We start from the raw sequence: 24,666 nt of genomic DNA on the forward strand, positions 1-24,666 counted from the left end.
AACACTGCGTCCTTCCATGATCCCTAAAAATGGCTTTGGGATCTAATCCTCGTCGTCAAAATGTAATATATGTGGGTAGAACAAATGAAGGGCAGAGACACAATGAGTTGCTAGTCCATGTGCTTGCTTTATTAGGCCAGAGCGAATTCCGAAACCAGAGGATCTGGAAGGAACATTATGTGAAGGTGGAGGGAGATACGCCTGTTTGAGTTTTTTTCCTTGTATTTTTGATTAAAAATTGTTTCTTTGTGTTTGTTGTTTTTAATAAAAAATTCTTGCAATGCGTTGTTAATAAAGATTTATGTGTACCAAGTGGTGCAAGGGTGTTGGACCCCCTCCATGCTTGGATGTGTGTAAAAGACTGTAATTTATCTTATGTATGCTTATGTACACTACATTTTTGTGGAATGGGAAGTGCATGTGTCGTGGGTATATTAGATAGGTAATTACAGGGAAAGGTTGACTATGGAGGGTCAGAAAATTTTGCTCACCTTGTAAGGATGATACTTCAAGCAAGTTTTAGTATCACAGGGGGGAGTGTAGGATTCTCAAAATTTCCACATTCCCCCAAGGTTATTAATAAAAAAGGACCCAGTATGGACAATTTAAAAAGGGTACCCAAAAGATGGCGTCCGCACCTCGTGACCAAGAAGCCTGTGAGATTTTCTGCAGCACAAACAGGCAGCTTTGGGAAATCGAAACTTAAAATGCATTTCTGTGAAAAAGGACTTTGTGTTTTGGAAGCCAGACAGCAAACATTGAATATGCATTACGTCAGATCAGAGGCAGATCAAAACCAGTTAGGCCTATGCTTGAGGCCTTTAGGTTGTCCATATAAATAATCGGAAACAGCTTATGGGAGCCATCGAGGCTGGACAGGCTGATTAAAATGCATTAATGACAATACAGCCCGGACATCAGGCCATTAGGTGCAATAAACGGCCATCTAAAAACAGTTATTTTAGATTGGTGCAATCATTTAAAACAGCCCGCCAAAATTGAAACAATGAACTAACCTGATTTGGCGTGCAGATAAGGGCCATCCAAAGGAGTATAACTGTAGGCCCTTGGTAGCAATCGCTCTCTTGCCTTCTTCTCTCTGGTCGCTCTTGTCAGGCTTGGGGCTGCCGCTGCTCGCACTCGTGCCCTGTCCTCATGGCGGGTCTCTCCTCGCTCCCCGCAGTAAGATTTCAGCGGTCACGGACACGATACCAACCACAGGGGGAGGAAACGAGACCCGAGTCCCTAGTCATCCCAGACACCCAGGCCGCAAAAAGGGGTGAGACAAAACTGAGCAGGTAGCCCAGGACTTGTATAGTAGCCCAACGAGGTGAGACGAATCGAGACGAAGAGTATGGTAGACCCGTCAAAGAGCAGAGAAGGGCAGCAGAAGACTATTAATAATTAAAACCCGAGCGCCGAGTTATAAGCTGACGCTCGGGGAAGAACGTATCTGAGGACAGTGAGGCAAGACTCTTGTTGAACACTGCGATAATGCAGGTGTCCACGCCACAATGAATATACTGGCGTTTGAAGCTTGGGTAGGAAAATCTAAGCAGTTACGACTGCCAACTGCCTTATAGGCATAACGTTACCGCCGACGACCGCCCGAGGGAGAAGAAGAAGAGAACCCATCGTGACGAGACGACGACGGCAGCTGAGGAGAAGAAAGGTGTGGTGCAGCAGCAGCTCCAGCACCACGCCCTGAGGCCACATGGCGATGGAGTACCTAAAAGGACAGAAAACCAAACCTCAAAACCTGCAACCGTTAAAGTAACAGGCTTGTTTTGGATTGGTGAGCATGAATTCTGACCCCTCATAGCTTATTCTAGTTAGGTATAGGGATGGGATAAGGATAAGGGGATTGTTAATTTCCCTCGATGTGCCGCAGTAACTTTTCTCATAAGACTGTGTTCTCGTTTCTGTTTTAATAAAATCTTGGTTTTCTTATACCAAACCACTTGTCTACTCGAGTCTTTCTGTATCGCCGCCTGTACCTAAGTCCGGTGTCTAGAACCCAGGGGCGTGGGAGTGATTCGAACCGCTCACAAACAGTCAGGGGCATAACTGACTGGGCGCACGCGCCACCCGCCACCCCCTACATTCCTAGCTCCCTAAAATTTGCCTGCAGGACCTCATCCCTCTTTCTACCTATATTGTTGGTACCAATATGGACCACAATCTCTGGTTGTTTACCCTTCCCCCTCAGAATGTTCTGTAGCCGCTCAGAGACATCCTTAACCCTGGCACCAGGAAGGCAACCTGCCATCCTGGAGTCACATCTGCGGTCGCAGAAACACCTGTCTGCTCCCCTAACTATCAAATCCCCTACCACTATTGCTCTCCCACTCTTCTTCTTCCCCCCTTGTACAGCTGAGCCACCCGTGGTGCCGCGGACTTGGCTCTGGCTGTACTCCCCAGAGGAACCATTGCCCTCACCAGTACTCAGAACAGAATACTGGTTGGAGAGCGAGATGCACTCCGGGGACTCCTGCTCTACCTGCCTGGTCCTCCTCTTCTGTCCGGCGGCCACCCATTCCCTCTCTGCCTGCTCACTCCTTAGCTGCGGGGTGACCTCCTCCTGAAAACGTGCTATCCACGTAGCTCTCAGCCTCGTGGATGCACCGCAGTGACACCAGCTGCTGCTCAAGCTCCGAAATCCGGAACTCGAGTTCCTCCAGCTGACGACACCTCCTGCACATGTGGTTGTCGAGGACACGGGAAGCGTCCTGGAGTCCCCACATGGCACGGGATGTGCATTCTGTGGGACTGAGCTGCCCTGCCATGCCTCTATTTAATAGATTATTGTAATGTATGTAATGTATATATACCTTAAGGGAGAGAACTACTTTTTACAGCTCCTGTATACTGTAGTACCGGCAGTGACCACACCTGTATATAAACCCTGAGTAGTGATCTGTACAGTTAGGTCTAGAGTAACCCTCATTCAGTAAACACCTGTTAAATCGTTCCCTGCAGTCTGTTGTCTGATTATTGAAGGGGCACGGTGGCATAGTGGTTAGCACTGTTGCCTCACAGCGCCAGGGACCCGGGTTCAAATCTGGCCTCGGGCGACTGTCTGTGTGGAGTTTGCACATTCTCCCTGTGTCTGCGTGGGTTTCCTCCAGGTGCTCCGGTTTCCTCCCACAGTCCAAAGATGTGCGGGTTAGGTTGATTTGGCTATGATAAATTGACCCTTAGTGTTAGGGGATTAAATACGTGGGGTTACGGGGATAGGGTGGGATATGTGTCGGTGCAGGCTCGATGGGCCGAAATGGCCTCTATCTGCACTGTGGGGATTCTGTGATTCTGTGATTCTGTGACACAACATTAAGCTACATGGATATAACATTGGCGACGAGGCAGATTCGAACCTACCTGCAACTCTGCATCACCTCCCACGGATTCGCTCCTGGAGAACAGTGGAAGAAGGTCGAGTCCAGAAGCACGGGCGTCGACCACGGGCAACCACCCAGTCATCCAGCGGAGATTTGAGCACCGCAGAGGAGGCTGTCGAGAGCCAGGCTTGGCTTTCCAGTCACGGTGGTCCAGCGAAACGGGCTGGCAACAGGTACTGCGCAGACACTTCCCGGACAGCGGCGGGCTAGAGCCCGACCGAGCGGCACAGAAAAAGGCTGAGCAGCGTCGACGGGGGAGAGAGAGAGGGCAGAGCGCACAGGGCGCAGCCGGTGTTCAGGACTGAGTGGCGTCAACGGGGGAGAGAGGCGAGAGTGAGCAGAGCGCAGCCGGTGTTCAAGGGCCGAGCAGCGTCAACGGGGGAGAGAGGCGCGCAGGAAAACACGAGGTACTGCCATTGCCACGAGGACCGCAGAGAGCGGCGTTGGCAGCAGTGCAGGAGCAGCGCACGAAACCCACAGGGCGTCGCCATTTGCCACGAGGACCGCCGAGAGCGGTGTTGGCAGCAGCGTGGGAGACGCCATTTTAAGCCGCAGCGGGGAAGAAAGGAAAGCGCGGGAGATGCCATTTTAAGCCAGTCTAACCACACCCAAAAATGCCGAAGAGTGGCAGTATCACAGCGTTCGACAATGAAGTCGAAGATTGGACGACATATGTCGAACGCATAGAAATATACTGCAAGGCGAATGAAGTGCCAGATGACAAGAAAGCGCTGGTATTGTTGAATTCAATGGGTGCAAAAACGTATGGCTTACTACGAAACCTAGTAACCCCAGAGAAGCCAGTAGAAAAGGATTTTGAAAACATAGTGTCAATCCTACAGGACTACTTAAACCCCACACCGCTGCTGATAGCAGAAAGATTTAAGTTTCACAAAAGGAACCAGCATAAAGATGAAAGTAATGCTGAGTATTTAACGGAACTGCGCAAGCTATCGAAACACTGCCAGTTTGGAACAGGACTAGCAGATACTTTAAGGGACAAGTTTGTGTGTGGGCTTCAAAGTGAAGGAACCCAGAAACGGCTTCGATCAGAAAAGGATCTTACGCTGGACAAGGCTTTCAGCATTGCAGTATCACATGAAGCAGCAGCACGGGGCGCTGCAGAGATACAACGGAGACCGCAAGAATATGGCACAAATGAAATGTCATACGGAACAGTGAAGTGCTATCGCTGCGGCAGAACAACACATGACCATAATGATTGCTGGTTCAAGGACAAAGTGTGCAGACAGTGTGGAAAAGTAGGACACATAGCAAGAGTCTGCAGGTCGGGAAAGAAAACCAGCAGCAAGAAATCTCCACAGGAGAAGTACAAGAAGGTACATAAGGTGACGGAGAGTAGTTCAGATGAACAGAAAAGTGATACAGACTCCGGAAGCAAGGAGCTGGGTTGTCTGAAACTACATAATGTGATCAAATCGGAGGATCACCAAACTATCTGGGTCACGCTCAAGATAGCAGGAGTCCAAGTGAAAATGGAATTGGACACAGGATCAGCCCTAACAGTCATAAACCGAAGGGACTACAAGCGGCTATTCTCACATATACCCTTGAGAGATACAAAGATTGTCTTGAAGACGTACACAGGGCAAAAAGTCTACCCCAAAGGAAAAATAAGGGTGAACGTTATATATAACGGCAAGGAAACACCAAAAATGGACCTATATGTATTGCCAGATGGAGGACCACCACTACTAGGATGTGAATGGATCCGGAAGATACAGCTAGATTGGCATTCCATACAAGCACTGACTGTAGATGCCAAAAAGGATGATGACGTCACACCTGGACGACTGTCAAAAATGCTAACTGACACACAAGAAGTGTTCCAGCAGGGACTCGGAACACTAAAAGGCATAACAGCAATGATCAAAATAGAGGAAAATGCAAGCCCAAAGTTTTTTAAGGCCAGACCGGTACCTTACGCGATCTGCCCAGCCGTCGAAGTGGAGCTGGAAGGTTTGGAACGTTCAGGAGTACTGTCCAAAGTGGACTGGAGCGAGTGGGCTACACCCTTCATTCCTGTAATGAAGAGGTCGTTGAGTAATACGCCTGGGGAACCAAAGAAGGTTCGCATCTGTGGGGACTTTAAGGTGACAGTGAACCCAGTCCTTCACACTGTACAATATCCGCTTCTGCGGATTGAAGGTATTTTCGCCTCGCTATCTGGAGGGAAACGCTTCACTAAGATTGATCTGGCCCAGGCATACCTACAAATGGAGGTAGAAGAAGCCTCGAAACAGTACCTCACGATCAACACTCATAAAGGTCTCTACCAATACAACCGGCTGGTGTTTGGGGTAGCATCAGCTCCGGCTATTTGGCAAAGGGCAATGGAACAAGTCCTGCAAGGGATTCCAGGGACCCAGTGTTATTTGGACGACATCCTGGTCATGGGCGAAAATGACAGTGATCACCTCGCCAACCTGGAGCAGATGCTCACTAGATTGAAGGAATATGGGCTCCGAGCTAATCGCCACAAATGCGAGTTTTTCCAGAAGCAGATCTCGTATTGTGGCCACGTTATTGATAAAGAGGGGTTACATAAGTCCCCTGAAAAGATTGAGGCAGTAGTCAAGGCTCCAGCACCGGAAAATGTGTCACAACTGAGGTCGTTCCTCGGGCTGGTGAACTACTACCATAAGTTCTTGCTGAATTTGTCTACCGTACTACACCCACTGAACACCCTACTGCAAACGGGGGTACCGTGGAAGTGGAGTGATGAATGTAAACGAGCTTTCCAGAAGTGCAAAGAATTGATCACATCAAAAGAGGTGTTGGCTCATTTCAACCCAGCACTACCAATTCGGTTGGCGTGTGATGCATCACCCTATGGCATTGGAGCGGTGCTGTCGCACAAATTCCCGGATGGCTCGGAGAGGCCAGTAGCCTTTGCGTCTCGGTCACTAACCTCAGCCGAGCGTAACTACGCCCAGATTGACAGGGAGGCCCTCAGCCTAGTGTGGGGAGTGAAAAAGTTCAATCACTATCTGCACAGGCAGAAGTTCACCTTGCTGACTGACCACCAACCACTTGTTTCCATCTTTAATCCAAAGAAAGGCGTTCCGGTGATGACTGCGCAACGGCTACAAAGATGGTCCCTTTTTCTAGGGGCGCACCAATATGAAATCGAGTATAAGGGCACGAAACAGCATGGAAACGCTGATGGGCTATCATGCCTGCCACTGCCTACTGCGGAGGAAGCACCAGCAGTGGATCCTGTCGAAATATTTCATTCGACTATATTTGAATACTTGCCAGTAACTAACGCTGGTATAGAGAAGGAGACCCGAAATGACCCGACACTGTCTCGGGTATATGATTTGACGGTGAAGGGATGGCCAGCACATGGCGACTCACTGTTGCCAGCTTTCTCATCCAGAAGGGAACAGCTGTCAGTATGCCAGGGGACCTTGATGTGTGGATTCCGAGTGGTAATTCCACCCAAGTTAAGGGAGAGAGTGCTCAATGAGCTTCACGAACGTCATCTGGGAGGGGTGAAAATGAAAAGCCTTGCTAAGGCTTATGTGTGGTGGCCGGGGATCGATCAGCAAATCGAGGACCTGACAAAGAGCTGCTCAGGATGCCAGAAGGTCCAAAATGCACCACCACATGCCCCTCTACACCCATGGGAGTGGCCCTCATCTCCATGGCAACGGGTGCATATTGATTTTGCTGGTCCATTCATGGACTCAATGTTTTTAAAAGCCGTGGATGTGCACTCGAAATGGCATGAGGTGATCAAAATGTCCTCCACCACCACGGAGAAAACTATTGCAGTCCTATGGACCATTTTTGCCAGGAACGGCTTGCCAGAGCAGATTTGCTCTGATAACGACCACAGTTTGTGTCCGAAGAGTTTCGAAGATTTATGAAAATGAATGGGGTAAGGCATTACACATCCGCCCCGTATCATCCAGCCACAAATGGATTGGCTGAGATGTTCGTACAAACCTTTAAAAAAGCAGTAAAGGCCATGTGCGATGACGACATTCCACTGCAGCATAAGGTGGACAATTTCCTGTTAGCCTACAGAAATGCGACACATGCAGTCACCAACCAGGCCCCGGCCATGATGTTCTTTATCCGAAGGTTGTGATCTCGTCTGGATTTGCTCAGACCAAATGTACGAAGAGATGTTGAGAGTAAGCAATTCCAGCACATCAATGAGAAGCCGACAAGGAGCTTCAATGTAGGGCAACCAGTCTTGGCCCGCGACTACCGAACAGAGAAATGGCAACCAGGAACGATATGCACACGGCAGGGGCCACTAATGTACACAGTGGATGTTGGGGAGAACATTGTGAGACGCCATGCTGACCAGATCCTAGAGTCACAGGAACGAGTCAACCCCATGTCTTGGCCATACGTACCTGGTGAGGAACCCGACGTACAGGTCGCATCTACCTAAGAAACAATAGCATTGGAAGCTGATGAATCAACTAACGACAGGGTGCTAGAATCGCCTCCGCACCAAGAGCGAGACACTCGGGAAAGGCGTTATCCAGAAAGAATCAGGAAGCCTCCCAGAGACTGAATATATGAATGGACTATTTTCATATAACATTGCATATTAAAAATGTTAATTGTTAAATGAGTGTTATGGTACTGTTAATCTAAAAGGGGAGGAATTGTAATGTATGTACCTTTAAGGGAGAGAACTACTTTTTACAGCTCCTGTATACTGTAGTACCGGCAGTGACCACACCTATATATAAACCCTGAGTAGTGATCTGTACAGTTAGTTCTAGAGTAACCCTCATTCAGTAAACACCTGTTGAATCGTTCCCTGCAGTCTGTTGTCTGATTATTGAAGGACACAACATTAAGATACACGGATATAACAATTATTAACAAACTTGCAGAAATAAACTTAAGACTAAGGGGGAAAAATTGGGCATGGCGCCGCTAATGCCTCCCGCGAAATTCAGCGGGAGGCGTTAGCGGTGGTGGCAGCCGGTAGCACCCCGTGGTGCTGCGCCGCCGGCGATGATGTCATCGCTGAGCAACGTGACACCTTAGCGCCCGCTGCGGCCTCTTACCGCCCCGTGACAAAAATTCGGCTGCGCCCAGTGAAGCTGCTGCGACCGATGTCAGTGACAGCCTTGCGGGTTGCGAACTGGGCCGACTTCCGCTCATGAGACGTTAAATAAAGGGAAAGCTCGGCTGTGCCCTGCACCACCACTTCATTGTGGTCGGCCCCTTGTGGAGCCCCTTGGTGCTGCGGCCACGGCACCACGCCGCCCTGGTGGGCTAGTGGAGGCCATTAAAATGCCTGCAAAGTGAGCAGCGTCCCTCCCCTTTAACGGAAGAGGAGGGGCGATGAAATGCGTCAGCACTATGCGGAGCAGCCGCGTAGTGATCCAGCGCTACCACGCTTTGCGCCCCAGACACTGCCCCAAAAGGTAGTGGAGCGCCCAAGATTGTGCTCCGTTTCCTTGCCGGGGTGATAAGCCCAATTTAGTGGCCGGGGCAGTACTCCCGTGCCGGGCGCTAAATGGCTGGCGCTAATTTGGTTACCGCCCGCAAACGGGGCATAACCGAATTTCTCCCCCTAAGAGTCTTAAAAGTTGGGCCTACCATTATTTCTGGCTGCTTCTCTCGCTCTCTTAGTTAAAGTCTTTATTCACACAATTATCTATAGTTATATGAATTATTTTTTCTAGTTACCTTCGAGAGAATAAAACACTAATCCCCACCGATCACCTACCTGCAGTCCTGTGACGTCACTCCTTGCTTTTGCTATTCTTTTGGAATTCAGCGGCCCCATGCTCTTTATCTTGTGCTGCCGCCTCTGCTGCTGATTCCTTTCAACTTTATTTGTGAAACAGTTGACAAATGCTGTCCTTAAACTAGTACCTTGTCGTATCTGTTTACCTTACACAAGGGGGCAGAAATGAAAATCTTCTGGATTTTCATACCACATCTGGCTTCTCCAGGGTTCTGTCAATAATGTTAAAATGTGTGCATCTCATTAGAATGTAGTCCTATTTTTGTAAATATATTGGTAGTTAATATTGTGTACAATGTTACTCATCGCTTGACTAATTTAATGGAAATATGGTGTTGTAGAGCAGGAGTTTTATTGTTAAGGTGGTAACATCTTCATTCTGCAAACTGAGTTACTTCCTCACACTTCGAGCCAGGCAACTTGTAGGTCTGACTGTTAAATTAGAAGCAAAAGCTAAGTTCAGTTTGAAGTCCTCCACAACTCTATTTTATCTAAATATTAATGACAAATCTTATATAAAATTGAATTAGTTGCCTTGTGGGGAATCTGTCACCTCAATTTTCCTTTCTTCTCAGCTGCTCCAGTGAAATCAATACGGGAAGGACAGGACGCTCCATTGACTGCAGTATCGGCTGACACTTTGAATTGGGAGCCAATATGGAACCACCCAACCCTGGGAATAACTACGGGCTAGGTAACGATGCATAGTCATCAGAGCAAGGAGTTGATAGAATAATGAAACCAAATTAACTATAACCTGAATAATCAAAAAAAGTGATATAGAAGTGAATAAAAATGAGACTTTTCCTTTTTTTGTGTTTTATAACCAAATTAGTTTGCTAAACTCTTACCTTGAAAAAAATCGTAATAAAAATCAATGCTCACAAATGATGCCAACTTCATGTAATTTTATCTGCGCACAGCTGGCTGTGGACATTAAAGTAGGAGAAAATAGCTTTCCCATGTCTTTACATTCTCCCCGGCTTCCTGGCAGACAGAAAAGCTAGAAATGTAGATCTGCAGAAAAATGAACTTTAGCATCTGAGTCAGGGCAAAAATATATTTGTCCACAAGTAATTAGGATTTATCACCAATAAGAATGGAACCAATTGTGTGATGAAGAAAATGTGTCATGCTGGGTGTCTGTTCCACAAGGAGCTGTGAACAGTGATCAGAAGTTGCGACGTATCAGAGTGGGGTTTAAGACTGCCATTAAATGAGTGAAAAATCCAAAACAAAATATAACATTGTGACTCCCTGATGTTCAAAGAGCATCCAACTAATACTACCGAGGACACTCTCAAATCTCTGATTTAAATTATTTTTATGACTGCATAGAATTTTATTAGAGAAACCTTCAGCACGTACAATGCTTTGAAGTATGATGGAGGTGCCATGCTTCAACTGGAGGATCGCGTGCTGACCCTTTCATCTTCCTTTCTGATCTATTTAGTTCACATTACCGACTAAGCTGTTTGTTCTTTTTTAAGGTGTATGGCAATTGATACGGAAGCAGTAGAAATTCTGGTCTGACTTTTTGATAGAAATTCATTATTATTCTCAGCAATATACATGAGTAAATACAAAGGTTTACACTTGGTAATGTGTAATCTAGGAAAAAGTACCCATAAATATAGTCCTATTACACTGCCAAATGGAGGGTCTACTAAACATTTTTCTAAATAAGCCTATAATTTGCTCCATAGTTTTACCTTATAAATGTTAGGTCATGATTGATTCATTGGCTTCATTGGACCATTTTATGTGTACAGTAAATGGAAATTATTCAAAGACTGCATGAAAGTAGTCCATAAAAAGATACAGCTATCATGTGTAGCACTACAAAGGGCAAAACAAAGTATTTTCATGATTTTGTTGGATTGCACAGTAGATCATTTGTTGACTGTAATTTTACCACTCAACCAATCAAAGTGAAATCATAGTAAATAAATGGACCTTTGTATTGTGCTTTTATAAATTAACAACAGCTTATGACCCAGTCAATCAAGTAGGCCCATGAAAATTGCTGGAGTGCTACAGTATACCTCTGAAAATAAATAGACAAAGTCAGTGATATATCAAGTTGTGTTAAAGCATATGGCTGAATTAGTGGGTGGCTTGTATTAACAACAGGGATTAACTAATTGTACCATTTAAAAAATATTTTCATTATTACTGCCATGCATCAAATATATCAAGCTAGGCCAAACAGCATTCCTTTTGTCTAAAAGATAGATGACCTGATTAAAACCAATTCACCCCTATTAAGTTTAGCGGCCAGCAATTGGTGCCCATGCTTCTCCATGCTAATGATTACACCTTTGACAATACAGTACTCCACTCAGTACTCCACTGAAGGGTGTCAGCCCAGATCAAATCCTGGAGTAGGGCTTGAACCACAACCTTCTGACTCAGAGGAGAGAAGCTACCACTGAGCCAAGCTGACAATTCAACCAGTTGAGCTTCTAACTTGTGATTTGAAATGTCATCTAACGTAAATCAGAGTAAATTACAGCTTGATTCCTCCTTGCAGACTTTAGATTTCCGACCTTTATGACAGCAGGGTTTTGCTTTATAAGCCACTGATATTGCTCTAACCTATATTACAGTCTGCCTTGATTAAAATGATGCGTTCATTTTTGTTTAGCAATGTCATGGCTTCTTATTTTATTCATTTAATCTTTGCATCTGTAGGTTTTCTGCAATAGCCTGTGAAGAATTTACACTGTGCAAGTTATGATATAAAAATATTAGTCAAATGAAAGAACATTTTTGTACAATCCACAGCTTTTCCCTACCTAGACCTGTTGCCCAATTAATTTATATACAGGTATTTTAGCAACATTTGGGACAATGAAACCAAATGGTGTAAATTTATAATAAAAAGAAAACCTGGAAATTCTGGAAATCTGAAATAAAAACAGAAAATGCTGGAAATACAAAGATACGAACAATGCCGGACAGGTAAGGACCCTCTGGTCCATCATGTCTGTCCTGCACAATTGCGATACCTTGTGTATCACAATATATAAACTCCACCCAACCCAACACCATGTGATCTCCGGGGAGAGGTTAAAAAAAGATAAAAAACCCAGGCCAATTTGGGGGAAAAAAATCTGGGAAATTCCTCTCTGACCCATCAAGGCGTTCGAAACTAGTCCAAGAGATCACAGGATGTCTAACAGTACCTGTAAAGAGGTAAGATGGGTAAAAACATTTCAGGTGTACACCCTTCATCAACACTTTGGGGGAGAAATTCAGTATCGCCACGTTTGGGGTGTTATACTCAAGCGGGCGCGAAATTTAGTGCCCGGTGCAAATTATCGCCACCTACTGCTAAATTGACCTGCTTTGCCCCAGGAGGTACTTGGAGCGCTAAAACAGGCGCTGCACGACTGTCTTAAGGCGCTAAGCCGGAGAAGCAAGGCGCTACCACCGAGGGCAGGCGCAGCGCAGGTGCGGCCAGTTAGCGATTGCACGCAGACACGCTGGTGCTGGTCAGCTCTTAAAGGGGAGGGTCGATCTTGGATTGCAGCCACACCCTGCGCATTGGAGCCCTGATTCTTGGCCTGGACAGACCTGCTGCCACATTCTAACGCCTAGGACCATGGAGAGGGCCAGGGAGCGAGCGCAGTGGTTCAGTGAGGGGGCCTTGCAGGTTCTGGTTGGCACGGTGGAGTGCAGGCGTTCTATCCTGTTTCCGGACAGTGGCAGGAGGCTGCTGCCCAATGACTATCGCAAAGCTTGGAGGGAGGTGGCTCACAGAGTGACCTCCAGCAGCATGGTGACTAGGACCCCTGTGCAATGCAGGAAGAAGTTCAATGACCTCACTCGGGTCGTCGGGGTGAGTACCCTTTTCAGTATCCTCTTCATCCCTGCATGTCCACCTCACTTTATGGTCAAAGGGTCCTGAAAGCCCCAATGCCCAGCCCTCATCCAACACCTACGGGCCTTTCATGAAACTCACACGCACATTCAGCACTTTACACACTGTAAGGGCTATTCCACCATGGGAGGCAGTGCAACCAAGATCAGGGCTTCACACTGTTAGGGCTATTCGACCATGGGAGGCAGTGCAGCCAAGATCAGGGCTTCACACTGTACTCAGAGCCCGTCCTTTCTCTTGCAGGGCAAGCTGGCCCATAACAGGAGGCAGCAGCAATGGACCGGGGGAGGCCGGCCTCACCTTCAATCCCTCACCAATCTGGAGCAGCGAGTCCAGCGGATTATGGCAGGCCTGATGATTGGCCCCGTTGCCACTGGAGATGCCGAACCCGTTCTGGACAGCAATGGTAAGGTGATCACCTTTTTGACCTCGCTCCTTCCACTTGTGCCTCACACCAGCATCCTTTGCCACTATCGAACCAATACAGTGCATTGCAGCACTCATGCCTCCCTCGCTGCCGCCCTGTCCTCACGCTAAAGCCACTCTTGTACCTCCCTGCTTTCAGATGCTGATTCGCCAGGTGAGGAGGCGGGCCCTCAAGCTGCCACTGTGAGCGACTCTGAAGGCAAGGAGGAAGAGGAAGCCGGACCATCAGTGCCAACCTCAGCCAAGGCAGCCCATGGCCATAATGGGGACACGTCTTCCCTGGAGGGGAGCAGGGGGGAATGGTCTGAGGAGGGTGAAGCTTCCCAGCGGGCTGCAGCAACGTGGGGGAGGGTAGGGAATCTCGGTGGCCTTCTCCCCGGAGGGAGAGTCTGGCCTCGAGTCCTGCTACAGTGAGCGCAGAAGAGGTGCGGCTCCTCGCTGAAATGAGCACCCAGGCGGAGCACAGGCACACTGAGCTCATGGCTGCAGTGGCAAGGATGCCTGAATCCATTGAGTCACTGGCAAGGAGCATCCAGGACTTCGGGGCAGCACAGGCAAGGTGTCTCCAGGACTTCGGCGCAGCACAGGCAAGGAGTCTCCAGGACTTCGGCGTAGCACAGACAGCACAGGCGACTTCCACGCAAGTGCTTAGTGGTGCAATGCAGTCAGTGGCTGGTCTGATGCAGATGTAGATTGAGGCCACATGAGCACTGACTGCTGCCACCCTCGCTGGATCGGGCACGAATTGCTGGGGCCCTCGCCACGCCACAGCAGGCCAGCAGTCTGTGCTTCAGCTGATTGCTCCGCATGCTGCAGTGCTGCCCTGTGGGAGTGCCAGTGTGTCGTCCGACCAGGGAGTTGCTGTCCTCTGTCAGGATGGCAGCATTTCTGCTGCCAACACTGTCACTTCTCCACTGCAGCTGCCACCACATGTAGGACAGACTGCTGCCGCCCATGCAGAGTTGGAGCAGTCAGCAGCCGGGCCCTCCAGGCCCAGAGCTGGTCCAGGCCGTCCCTCAACGGCATCTGGCGACTCAGTTTCTGGCACTCAGCAGCCTTCCCCCAGCCTTGCTGCAGCCACTGGGGTCCCATTGCGGAGGAGCTGCAGGGTGGGAAGGGGTGAATCTTGCAAGCGAAGCAGATCACCCTCGAAGGGCAAGACGTAGGAGGTGTGGCAAAATGCTGTTAAATTTTTTATTGAAGGCCGAGGATCGTGGTCATTTTTTGGTTACTCTTTTGTTCATTGTCTCCAGGTTGTGAGAGCCAGTTATGTGTCTGACTGCTTTTTTGGGGGTTTCTCTCTATTACTTTGTCATGTGGGAAGGACACACAGTTTGTTAAATAAAGAAGTGTCTTTATTCAGAATGTGCATGTTTGCTCTTTGAACTATTTGTTGCCTTGACCGGCTTAGGGGTTGCGGAACAGTTCCATTCATGTTCTTTTAATGGCAGAAGCCATTCCCTCAGAGGGGGCCTAGAACCGACTTGCAATAAGCCGCTGACGGACGGCCCTTGCACTTTGTGCCTCCCTCCCGTCTTGGTGCTCCACCTCCTCCTCCTCCTCCTCCTCTGCTGATGCTCCAATGTCTGGTGGCAGTGGCTGAGTCCTGAGGATTGCCAGGTTATGCAGCATGCAGCACACTACAACAAAATGGGAGACTCGCTCAGGTGAGTACTGAAGGGCTCCCCCGGAATGGTCCAGACAGCGGAACCGTTGCTTGAGCACGCCGATTGTGTGCTCAATGATGTTCCTGGTCGCTTGATGGCTCTCATTGTATCGTTTTTCAGCAGGGGTGCTGGGCGCACGGAGCAGGGTCATCAGCCAGGTGCACAGAGGATAGCCCTTGTCCCCAAGAAGCCAGCCTCCTGGGTGAGCCAGGGCTTCGAAATGGTCTGCCACAGGGGTCTGGCGCAGGATGAAGGCGTCGTGGCTGCTGCCTGGAAAGCGGGCATTGACAGTGAGTATCAGCTGTCTGTGGTCACACACCAACTGGACGTTCAACGAATGGAACCCCTTCCGGTTGCGGTAATCCTCGGCATTCTCTTGCGGCGCCCACAAAGCCACATGCATGCAGTCAATGGCACCCTGGACCATGGGGAAGCCCGCTATTCTTGCAAATCCCATTGCGCGCTCTTGCTGCTTGTCCAGTGTCGTGGGGAAGGAAATGTACTGACGTCAACTTTTAAAGCGGGCATTCGTGACTTGACGGATGCAGCAATGTACCACGAACTGGGAGATATTGGCAATGTCCTCAGTAATGGATTGGAAGGAGCCGGTGGCATAGAAGTTGAGAGCCACTGTCACCTTCACTGCCACCGACAGAGACGTCCTGTTCCTCAGTTGAGGCTGCAGATCTGGCTGAAGCAGGTGGCAGAGCTCAGTGAACACCTCCCTGCTGAATCGCAGCCTCCGAAAACACTGCTCCTCAGACATGTTGAGGTATGAGAACTGTTGGCGGAAAACCCTGGGACGGTAAGGTCTTGTGTGCCGACGCCTGTTGGCCCTCCTCCGTCTGGCCATGATTGGCACTCTCTCTCGGTGTCTCTGTGCCCTCTCAATGTAATGGAGAAGCCCGACGTTTCCACCCAAAATATGTGGCCACTCAAGGTTATGCCAGTGAAAAAGCAAACCAACTACAAAGTTCTGGTCAGAAGCCAAAAGTACCTCAGCGAGCGCTGACTTAATGCAGAAAGCTCTCTCCCTTTGTCTCTCTGCAAATCTCTCTCTCTCACAGAAGGAGTGGCCCAAAAATGGCTACCACAAAGAAGCCAGGAAGAGCCCCCTTTAAATAACGCACCCCCAGCCCCACAGCGACTGGGAACCGTTCCAGTCAACCAGTCGCTGGGAGCGCCAGGCGGAAAGGAGGGGGTGCCACTGAATTTTTGGTTCGGGGCGCCCCAAGGGCGTTGCACCATGAAATGACGTCAGGATCTGCGCGCGCAGCTGAGCGGGCATTGCGGTTTTGCGCCGCCGCTAAATGTCCGCTCAATTTCGCGAGAGGTGCGGGTCTCGCCGCGCCCGGATTTGGCCGCCTTGTGCCCCACTTATCGCCCTCTTAAGGTGCTAACGGGTGGCGCTAACAACTGAATTTCTCCCCCAAAGAGTTTTCAGCTCTAATGAAGGGTACAAACCCAGACCATCATAACCTGCCTTTTTTGTTTACAGATATAAATTTATGAAAGGACATAATTAGGAATAATATTGTGAAAAAATTAAAACTTTTATCTCAGAGAGGGTATCATGTTTGGAAAGAGTTATTTTAATTTCTTTCATTAAAGAAGCTATAGCAATTGATTTAAGAAAAACTGAAAATGAGGGCCAATTTTTTAATAACGTAATGTCAGCTGATCCCAGTCATTAACTTGTGTGGAGACAAATGGGAATGATACAGGGGATACATGAGGAGATGCAAGACAAAGACTTTATGAAAGTGAAGCCAGAGAGCGACATGAACATCAAGACAAGGTTAGATTCCAGACCACAGGGAAGGCAACTAAAATCCAGGGCCATGGATTTCCTTGGAGTTGCTTCTGTTCCGTACCCATGACTTCAGCGGATATGTGGCACACTTATATGGGGGTGCCCTGGAGGAAGAAACCACCCAATCCAATGATGACCCAGGCACTTGCAGATCCACAACTCCTGTCACTTCCTCACCAACACGATCGTGGCATTTCACCTACTTCAGCATCAGCCCTGCGTCAAACAGTTGGGAGGAAATAATTAGTGAGTCAGAAGCATTTTCACTGGGTAAGGCACTGAGCACTAGTGAGAATGAGGACCTGGGTGTGAAAGAGGGTGTGAGTGACAATCCACCACGAAAGGTGCAGAAATTACTTCTGAGTGTCAAAGGAGCCAGATCTCAGGAGCAATGATCAGGAAGCATTGATCTCATATGCAAGCAGTAGAAACAGTTTCCATCCAATGGATGAGATGATAGAGAAGTGGGGGCACAGGGCATCCAGAACCTAACTGAGACTATTTGGCTTCCAATGAAACAAACCAGTAGCATCTCTGAGCATGTGCCTGGCACCAGTGGGCTGCAAGGGGTGGTCACAGATGTCACTGCCTCTCCAAAGAGTCGCAGTGAGCCTGCTTCCTTAAGGCGCCTCCAATGCCTGCACATGAAGGAGCTTCAGATGCAAAAGTGACGCTGCAGGAGAATGGCTGCTGGAAGCTAGTTCCCCTGGGACAGCTGCTTCACTGAGATGAGAGTTGTCTTGTTTTGCACACTTTGTACAAAAATAATAAATTGCAGGACAACGGAGTATTACAGTTTAACTCTTTTAATAAGCAATAGGTCTGATCTTACTCATACAGCACAGTGGGGAAAAGATGGCGTTAGGACCCCTAGCCTGGGTCTTCAAAAACAATAGTAGTCCCTACAGATGCCTGCAGGCCAATGACAACTCAGCATGTGATCACATGTGAATATAATAGGTATTCATTACAGATGCATGCGGGCCAATGATAATTCAATATGCAAATGTTACATCCCCTTTCTTTTAAAAGAAAAATGTTATGCATTACTTTTAAACCTTTCTTCTACATAATGTTCTCGGTAGCATAAACATATAAGTAAACTCAGCATTTAACTAGCACTGAAAACATCTCAATGTTTCAATAACGATGTACAGTTTTTTTTAGGGCAGTGATCCGCCTACACCCTTTGACAGTTCACAAGTCAAGGATAACTCTAGGCTTGACCTCTCGTCCCGACCTTGTGTGGTATGGAACTGAGCATGCTCCTGAATTGGTCAACACTTCAGGTTCAGGTTTAGGTTCAGGTAAGTATGGTGTGTTTTTGTATTGCTCTGTTCATCACACTCTGTTGAACTGATCTTCTCGTCGGAATGATGGTGTTGTTCCTTGGTGTTCAGGAGGTGCCTGCGATTGCGGCGGTACACCTGTCCTTCTGGGGTGCGGACGTGATACGATCGCTCAGTGTCAGCTGGCTGGATGACGACTGCTGGCTTCCAGTAGTCATGCTCCTGGATTCTGACGGATTCTCCATCGTGCAGCGGTGGCAGTAGTCTAGCTGACCTGTCATAGTGTCTCTTTTGGTGTTGCTGTCTCTGTACACGTTTTGCATGCACTTGCTTGCAGCTGATGACCTCTGGCTGCAGCTGCTGGTTGGTGCTTGGAAGGATTGAGCGAAGTCTGCGGCTCATCAACAGCTGTGCTGGTGACTTGAAGTTGTCAACCGGAGTGTTGTGGTACTCAAGGAGACTGATGTAGGGGTCTCTTTTGTCCGCTTTGGCTTTGTCCATGAGGGTTTTTGCAATCTGGACAGTTTTTTCAGCAAGGCCATTACTTTGAGGGTAATGTGGGCTTGATGTGACAGGTGTGAAATCCCATGCCTTGGCAAACGACTTGAACTCTTTTGATTTGTATTGGGGGCCATTGTCTGAGACTAAAGTCTCTACAATGCCATGCCTGGCAAAGGCTGCCTTTAGCTTGTGGATCACAGCTTCAGATGTGGTGCTGTGAAGCTTGTCCAGTTCAAAAAATCTGCTGTAGTAATCAACAGTCACTATGTAGTCCTCGTTCCATGTGAACAGATCTGTTGCCGCAACCTGCCAGGGCCTGTCTGGGATAGGGTGAGGTATCATGGGCTCTTTGACATTTGATGGGCGGCGTTCTAGACAAATGGAACATTTTCCAACAATGTCCTCAATATGTTTGCACATTCTGGGCCAAAACATAATATCACGTGCTCTTTGTTTGCATTTTTCCATGCCCATATGTCCAGCATGAATTTTTGTCAACATCTCTTCTCTGAGACTGGTAGGAATGATGATTTTCTCCCCTTTGAAGACGATTCTGTTGATTTGTGACAGTTCGTCTCTGTGGTTTCAGAATTCAGATATGCTCTGAGGGCATTTCCTCCTTTCCTCAGGCCATCCTTCATGTATGAATTTGCTCAGCAGTGTGAGTTGTGCATCTTTCTCTGTTCCTGCTCGGATCTCCTTCAGTTTCGAGTCAGTCACAGGTAAGCTGTTCTACACCATGTGCACCTGCACATCCATGCCTTCACTGAGGCTGCTGTCCTGGTAGCTAAGAGACTTTCTGGAGAACATGTCTGCGACAGGAATGTCTTTGCCTGGACGGTGAATGATTGTGAAGTCATACTTCTGTAGCTGAAGGATCATTCTCTGTAGCCTTGGTGGGGCTGTGGCTAGTGGTTTCCTCATGATTGACTCGAGTGGCTTGTGGTCGGATTCCACAAAGACTTGTCGGCCATAGACGTCCTGGTGGAAACGCTTACATCCAAACAGCATTGCATATAGCTCTTTCTCGATTTGAGCATAGTTGATTTCACTGTCTGTGAGAGATCTGGAAGCGTAGCCGATGGGCTTTCCTTCTTGCAGTAATACTGCACCTAGTCCGTACTTTGACACGTCCACTTGTAGTCTGAGCTCTTTGTTGGGGTCGAAGTAGGCAAGAACTGGTCCTGGTTCTCTGGTGATTAGGTCTTTCATTTTCTGAAATGCTGTGTCATGTTGTTTGTCCCACAGGAACTCATTGGATTGTTTGAGCAAATGACGCATGGGTGCGTTGATTTCGGAGAGGCTCGGGGCAAACTTGGCTAAGTAGTTAACCATGCCTAGTACTGTCTCTAGCTCTGCGCGGTTCTTCGGCAGCTCCATGTTCTTGATGGCGGAGATTTTCTCTGGATCCAGCTTAATGCCATCAGTTGAGAGGCGATGCCCGAAAAAACTGATCTCGGTGGATCCGATTATGCTTTTCTCGGGGTTGAGCTGGATACCTTTCTCCCGTGATCTTTGTAGCATCGCACGGAGGTTCCTGTCATGTTCCTCTCTATTCCTGCCATAGATGAGGATGTTGTCTACGATTGCAACTACTCTGTCGAGGCCTTCATAGGTTTCGTCGATCTTCCGCTGGAATTCATCCTGAGCTGAGATGAGACCAAATGGTAAACGCAGAAATTGGTAGCGTCCAAATGGTGTGTTGAACGTTGTTAGCTTAGATGACTCTTCCGTGAGCTTGATATTCCAGTATCCTGATCATGCGTCCATTACACTGAAGTAACGTGCTCCCACTAGCTTGGGTGTGATGTCATCTAGCGTTGGTAGAGGGTAGTGAGGGCGTTTGATAGCCTTGTTCAAATCTCTGGGGTCGAGACAGACTCTGAGCTTGCCTGTACGTGGTTTCTCAACCATCACTAATGCGTTGACCCGCTCTGTCGGTTCTGTTTCCCGGACGATGATTTCTGTATTCTCCATGCTCTGCAGCTCCTCCTTCAGGCAACTACATAGAGCAAGGGGTATCCTTCTCGGTGGGTAAACCACAGGGGTTGCTGCTGGGTCAAGGTGAATAGTGCATTCACCTAGGAATAGTCTGATTCCTTTGAAAACGTCAGCAAACTCCTCCATGACTGTCTGCTTCTCAACTGGTGCTGTCAATGATAGCACTAGCTTGACGAGGTCCATGTCTAAAAATGCCTTTAGACCTAGCACTGGAGGTGCTCAAGTGTCAACAATGTAAAAGTCCAACATCATGTCGCTTTCTTTGTACTTGCATTTCATCACGCATGTGCCTTTTGCAATGAGCTGCTCACCCCCATAGCTGGTCAGTCTGCGTCAGGTGGGCTGTAGCTCACACTCATCCTTCAAGCTGTGATACTCACTCAGAGGAATTACATTAACCTGAGCTCCAGTGTCTAGTTTAAACCTAAGGTCTGTGCCCTGTTTTCCTATCTCAATATCGGCAAAGGCTTGCTCAGTCTCTGAAATCTGTTTTTTCTGTGACACAGAATCAATAAGCAGTTCCTCTGCATTTGGCTCTCTATCTGGCATTTGGCTGTCACTCACTGTGTGTACTGCTTCCAAAAACAGTCCTGCAAACTTTAGCAAAGTGGTTCCGTTTACCACATTTAGCACATTGCCTTCCTTTGGCAGGGCAATGCCCCTTTTCTCCATGCATCTTGTTTCCACAATATCCACAGTTTTTGAAGCGTTTTATGTCTGTGTCGCTCATTTTTAGAACTCTGAAACACGCTCTCTGGGCGGTGTTCTTTGGTGTGTGTCTAGTAACTGCATGCACTGTCTGTTCACATGAGCTGCTCGTGGCGCCGGTTATGGTTTTCAACTGTGCTTGGGCTGTCTCGTGCGATCTAGCTATGTCCATAGCTTTGTCCAGCGTTAGCCCGGACCCAACATTCAAAAGTTTCTCTCTCACTTTAGCTGAATGTATTCCAAACACGATGCGGTCTCTGACCATCTCATCTTTATCTGCATATTCACAGTCATTTACCAGCAGTTTTAACTCAGTCACGAACTGTTCAAACGACTCAAGAGCTCCTTGTACTTTCTCCTGAAACTTGTACCTAGCGAATATCGTATTTGTCTTGGGCATCACATATGATTCAAAACGGTCAAAATAACTTTTCAGTACCTTTGCTTCATCCGCGGTGAGAGACCATGTGTTAAAAATGTCTCTCCCTTTTTCTCCGATCCACAGGAGTAGGTAGCTGCATCTTTCTTTCTCCCCTTTGCTTTTCAGCAGACCCAAGAACATCAACTCCACGTGTTGCTTGAACTTGCGCCATTCTCTAGGTAAGTTCAAAGATTCCCAATTCATTCGAGGTAAGGGAGCTCCAACGATGTCCATTTGAAATCCCTGTTCTGACACCATGTGTTGTTTTGCACACTTTGTACAAAAATAATAAATTGCAGGACAACGGAGTATTACAGTTTAACTCTTTTAATAAGCATTAGGTCTGATCTTACTCATACAGTGCAGTGGGGAAAAGCCTAGCATTAGGACCCCTAGCCTGGGTCTTCAAAAACAATAGTAGTCCTTACAGATGCCTGCAGGCCAATGACAACTCAGCATGTGATCACATGTGAATATAATAGGTATTCCTTACAGATGCCTGCGGGCCAATGATAATTCAATATGCAAATGTTACAAGAGTCACCTTTGGCCTCTAAGGCAACAGTGGAATCAACCCAGCCACCCACTGCTCAAATCAGAGAGCGCATCACAACACAGACACTCCCCACCCATCGGAGCCATGTAATCCCCTGGGAGAGGTGAAAAATCAGATAAAATCCCAGGCCAATTAGGGAAAAAAAACTGGAACATTTCTCTCTGACCCCTTCAAGAGATTGAAACTAGCCCATGATATCACATTGACCCTGATTTGTATAACATGATACCTACCTCTTGTACGAGGTGATCTCCACCCTAACCAGAAGATATCAGGGCAGTATGGTGGATTTACAAGTGATGAAAGCACCATGATAGTTCCCTGGGTATTGGACATTCACATGCATGGTAAGGTGATTGGCATCGAACACTAGCTGCACATTAATCAAATGAAAGCCTTTCCTGTTCACAGCATTTAGGGGCTTGTTTTATGGGGTTGTGAGCAATGTTCCCTGTAATTTTTTGGGGGCCTGCATGGCCCCTTTAACGGCCTGCATGACCCATTCAAAATACCATTCATACGCACAGGATATTAACCCCCTCCATGATGAGCGGAAGACGGGGATTGGAGGCCGGAGGGGGATTGGGGGGTCAGCGGGGGATGGGGTGGGGTGTTGGTGCCAGGGATCTGAGGCCAGGAGAGGGGGGGATCAGAGATCAGAGGCCCCTCGTGGGCGGGGGGGGGGGGAGGGTGGTGGGGCGAGGGGGGGATTGGCGGTCTCAAGGGGCAGATCGAAGGCCTCGGGGGTGGGGGGGAGTTTGTAAGGGTCGAGTTAAATTTAAAATGGTGGATCACCATGAGGCACGGAGCCTGATTATACTTTACTGAACACTAAGAACAATCCACAAAACTACAAACCTCCTCCACCATTGTATCTGTGAAGTGAGCCTTTAAATAGTCGAGGTGAAATCGCGTCATGTGGATCCGCATAAAGCCCACTCACGCGCAGTGGAGACATGAAACGCGGAAGTTAAATGCTAATGAGGCATCCCCATTGAAATCAGACATTCCCACTTGTTCCACGAACTTGCGTGTCTGTCGCCCATTATTGTCCCCTCCCTCCATTTCCACAGCAGAGCTTGAGGCAGTAGCCTTTACTTTTACCACCCTATTATACTGAGTTTTGCACCCAAAACCACCTGAAAATGTGCTGTAAATCCACCCCCCCCAGAAAAAATCCATCCCTCTGCTCTTCTTTAAACAGATCTTTTATGTCCCCCTGAACAGGGGCCTTGGTTTAATATTGTATCCAAAAGACGGCATCTTCAACATTGCGGCACTCCCTCAGTACTGCGCTGAAGTGCCAGTCAATACTATGTGCTTTGGTCCTGCACTGGGCCATGAATCCATACCTTTCTGACTCAGAGGTAAGAGTGCTACCATTGCGTGAAGTGGACACATGACAAGGGTAATTTTCTAACTTTGTGCTGACAAGTCGGCCGCCTTGCCTGTTGAGAGGGCAAAAGATAAATTTGGGCGTGCACTGCCTACAATTTTGTAACCATTTTTAGTCAGAAAATTCTGTCCCGCTCACGGCCAAATTTCTGATATACACTCCTGGCAGATGAAATTCCCCACTGGGAGTGCAAAATCAGAAAATTTTCTCTAATTAATTAATTGGTTGAGAAACATCACTGGTTGTTAAATGTTACTTCATCGAATCCCACCATCATTACACTTCCAGCAAAGTGTAAATGATTCTAGGCGTGCACATCAAGAATGTGAAATATATGTGATGCTAAAATATGAAGTTAACCAGCATAATTTCCTATAATCCAAATATAACTGCGTGGGAATTTAACTTAACTGATCTCTGTGTGAAAGAAATGGATTTTGCTCCACATAATTAACCAACCTTCTGTACTCTTTAGCCCCACAAAGATGGCTGCTCAATGCAGTGCAGGATTTAAAAAAAATATTTTGATTCGTTCCTGGGATGTGGGCATCACTGGCAAGGCCAGCATTTATTGCCCATCCCTAGTTGCCCTTGAGAAGGTGGTGGTGAGTTGCCTTCTTGAACTACTGTCAGTCCGTGTGGTGAAGGTTTTTGACCCAGCGACGATGAAGGATCGGCGATATACTTCTAAGTCAGGATGGTGTGTGACTTGGAGGTGGTGGTGTTCCCATGCACCTGCTGCCCTTGTCCTTCTAGGTGGAAGAGGTCGCGGGTTTGGGAGGTGCTGCAGAAGAAACCTTGGTGAGTTGCTGCAGTGCATCTTGTAGATGGTACACACTGCAGGCACAGTAC

At 47.9% G+C, this 24,666-nt stretch overlaps 1 protein-coding gene across 1 annotated transcript in view; it reads left to right on the top strand.

Moving 5' to 3' along the window:
- The window catches only part of tmem167a (transmembrane protein 167A), a 488,889-nt gene that overhangs the window by 347,523 nt on the left and 116,700 nt on the right, over window positions 1–24,666 (top strand). The window contains exon 4 of the mRNA XM_085989392.1: window positions 9,726–9,844. Coding sequence (XP_085845518.1) covers window positions 9,726–9,844 — 119 coding nt within the window. The remainder of the gene's footprint in view (window positions 1–9,725; window positions 9,845–24,666) is intronic.

Source organism: Somniosus microcephalus, chromosome 1 (assembly GCF_052327205.1).
Source record: "Somniosus microcephalus isolate GS21.2 chromosome 1, FLI_Smic_1.0, whole genome shotgun sequence".
Lineage (NCBI taxonomy): Eukaryota > Metazoa > Chordata > Chondrichthyes > Squaliformes > Somniosidae > Somniosus > Somniosus microcephalus.